Consider the following 2,698-nt stretch of genomic DNA (forward strand, 5'->3'; position numbering starts at 1 on the left):
TGTGTAAAGTTATGTAGCCTATTTAATAACTCTCAGCATTATTCCCAAAAGACCTTTGGAGAATAATCCTACATCATAGACAGTCTGCATTGCAATTCACACACCTGTGTAGATGAAAGACTCCGTGGGGTTTACTTCAAAAAGTTTCTATTGATTCTCAGATTTTCAGTATAGCTCGGAGTCATGTCATTTACAGAAGTATTCCGATGACTCTGTGGTGGTGGGGTGTTTAAGGGGTGGGCAGGAGGGGGAATACAGGAGGCTGGTGGATGAGTTTGTGGAGTGGTCGGGACAGAATCATTTGCTGCTTAACCTGGACAAGACCAAAGAGATGGTTATTGACTTCAGGAGGAAGGGAACTGCTCCACAGCCCCTCTCCATTTTGGGGAGGGATGTGGAGATGGTGCAGGAGTACAAATACTTGGGTGTGACTATCGACAACTGTCTGAATTGGAAAACAAACAGCACCTCTGTGTATAAGAAGGCCCGCAGCAGACTCTATTTTTTAAGGAAGCTGAGGTCCTTCAATGTGTGCAATAAGATGCTGGAAATATTCTATCGGTCTGTCGTTGCTAGTGCCTTGTACTCCTCAGTGGTTTGCTGGGGGAGTAGTATTGCAGCCAGGGGCTCCGATAGATTTAATAGGCTAATTAGGAGGGCTGGCTCTGTCATTGGCTGTGAACAAGAATCATTTGAGGCAGTGATGGAGAGGAGGACATTGAACAAGCTGTTATCAATTATGGATAACCCTGACCATCCTCTCCGATTTGTGCTAGATAGACAGCGGAGCTCCTTCTCTAAAAGATTTAGACAGCTTCGTTGCCGTAAACCACGTTATAGGAAATCTTTCCTGCCTTACTCCATTAATTTGTACAACACATCATCTTGGAGCATTAGACGATTCCTGGATTGAGAGTAATTGTATACTGAATCAGCTTTGTATAGATTTGCATATGTTTCATTCATCATGTGATTATGTATATGTACTTGATTGTGTTGGGTTTGTTTTTAACTCTTTAACGTATTTTATATTTTGTTTTATATTTTTAGTGAGTTATCTATTCTATTTATTGGTATGTGTGCTTGATGATTGGGATTAATAAAGTATATCTATCTATCCATCTATCCATCCATCCATGAGACATGCTGTTAGGCTGGGTCTGACGTAGGCAGCAGATCCGCACTGCAGGGAGTTATAGAAGTTACACAACTAAACTTAAAGCTAATTCGTGTGAATATTACACATAGTCCAGGCTGTTTATCGCTGCTGAACTGACAGTTGATATCAGCCATAAACACTAATTCCCGTGGGAATTCGTGTGAATGTCTGTTAGTTTTATGCCTTCTGGCTTTGTGGGAGCGGGCGCAGCGCTCACTGTCTGTGCATGATAAAGAGGCAGAAATCCACCAGCAGAAAAACAGAACAAGACTTGTTTTTCTGGTTTTGGTTTTCATAATTGGTTTCCCGCTTTCTCATTAAATTTATTGATTTCTAACAATTCCAAACCTCAAAGAGGAATTTGCTGTTAATTGAATTTTTCCATTAATCATCACATTTTCCAGTTCATGGGTCAATTTGAAAATGAGTGAATGAACCAACTCCTCTACAGACACTTGTAAGGTGGACTAGAGAATTCAAATAAAACCTGGTGGATAAGAAGCATCACTCATTTTTTCTCTCATCACATCAGTGACCTGTTCCTTCCTTTGTCCCTCCAGAGCTGCCACAGCAACATGTCTGTCAGGAGGAGGAGCTTCTGGATGACCAGCAGCTCTGGAACCAGGAGAGGAACTCCAGTCTGGACCAAGAGGACCCAGAGCATCCACAGATTAAAGAGGAACAGGAGGAACTCTGCAGCAGTCAGGAGGGAGAGCAGCTCGGACTGAAGCAGGAGGCTGATCCCTTTATGTTGACTCCTACTTATGGGGAAAGTGACCACAGTGAAGCAGAACCAACCAGTGACCAGCAGTTTCTCTGTCACAGCTCTGCTGTAGCTGAGAGCCAGGATCAGGAAGGAAGCCAACATGGAGACTCAGGATCAGCCAGTCACAGTAGCAATGTGGACAACTCTCCCCTGTCAGAGACTCAGTCTAAACCTCCCACAGGTAAAAAGTCTGTCAAGTGTGACACTTGTGGTAAAGCTTTTAAGTGGAAGTCTGATTTGGATAGACATTTCAGAAGCCACACAGGTGATGATCCATATGAGAACCCACACAGGTGAGAAGCCGTGTTCTTGTGAAACATGTGGAAAAAGTTTCACATGTCACAGTTACTTGTCAACCCATATGAGAGTCCACACAGGTGAGAGGCCATATGTTTGCAAGACATGTGGTAAAAGATTCAGTCAGTCATCATCTTTGAATGTTCATTTAAAGGTCCACACAGGGGAGAGGCCATATGTTTGCAAGACATGTGGGAAAGGATTCATGCAGTCATCACATTTGAATGTTCATTTAAAGATCCACACAGGGGAGAGGCCGTATTCTTGTCAAACCTGTGGAAAAAGCTTCACACAACAGACAGGCTTGGTGATCCATATGAGAACCCACACAGGTGAGAAGCCGTGTTCTTGTGAAACATGTGGAAAAAGTTTCACATGTCACAGTTACTTGTCAACCCATATGAGAATCCACACAGGTGAGAGGCCATATGTTTGCAAGACATGTGGGAAAGGATTCATGCAGTTGTCGCATTTGA

The 2,698-nt window shown here is 43.1% G+C and overlaps 1 protein-coding gene across 1 annotated transcript in view; it reads left to right on the forward strand.

Annotated features, from left to right (window-relative positions):
* The window catches only part of LOC109952140 (zinc finger protein 2-like), a gene marked incomplete at its 3' end in the record, with an annotated part of 5,057 nt that extends 2,839 nt beyond the window's left edge, over positions 1-2,218 (forward strand). Inside the window, exon 2 of the mRNA XM_020587030.1 lies at positions 1,720-2,218. Coding sequence (XP_020442686.1) covers positions 1,720-2,218 — 499 coding nt within the window. The remainder of the gene's footprint in view (positions 1-1,719) is intronic.
* Between the last annotated feature and the right edge of the window lie 480 nt (positions 2,219-2,698).

The sequence above is a fragment of the Monopterus albus genome, unplaced genomic scaffold (genome assembly GCF_001952655.1).
Source record: "Monopterus albus unplaced genomic scaffold, M_albus_1.0 scaffold435.1, whole genome shotgun sequence".
Classification (NCBI taxonomy): Eukaryota; Metazoa; Chordata; class Actinopteri; order Synbranchiformes; family Synbranchidae; genus Monopterus; species Monopterus albus.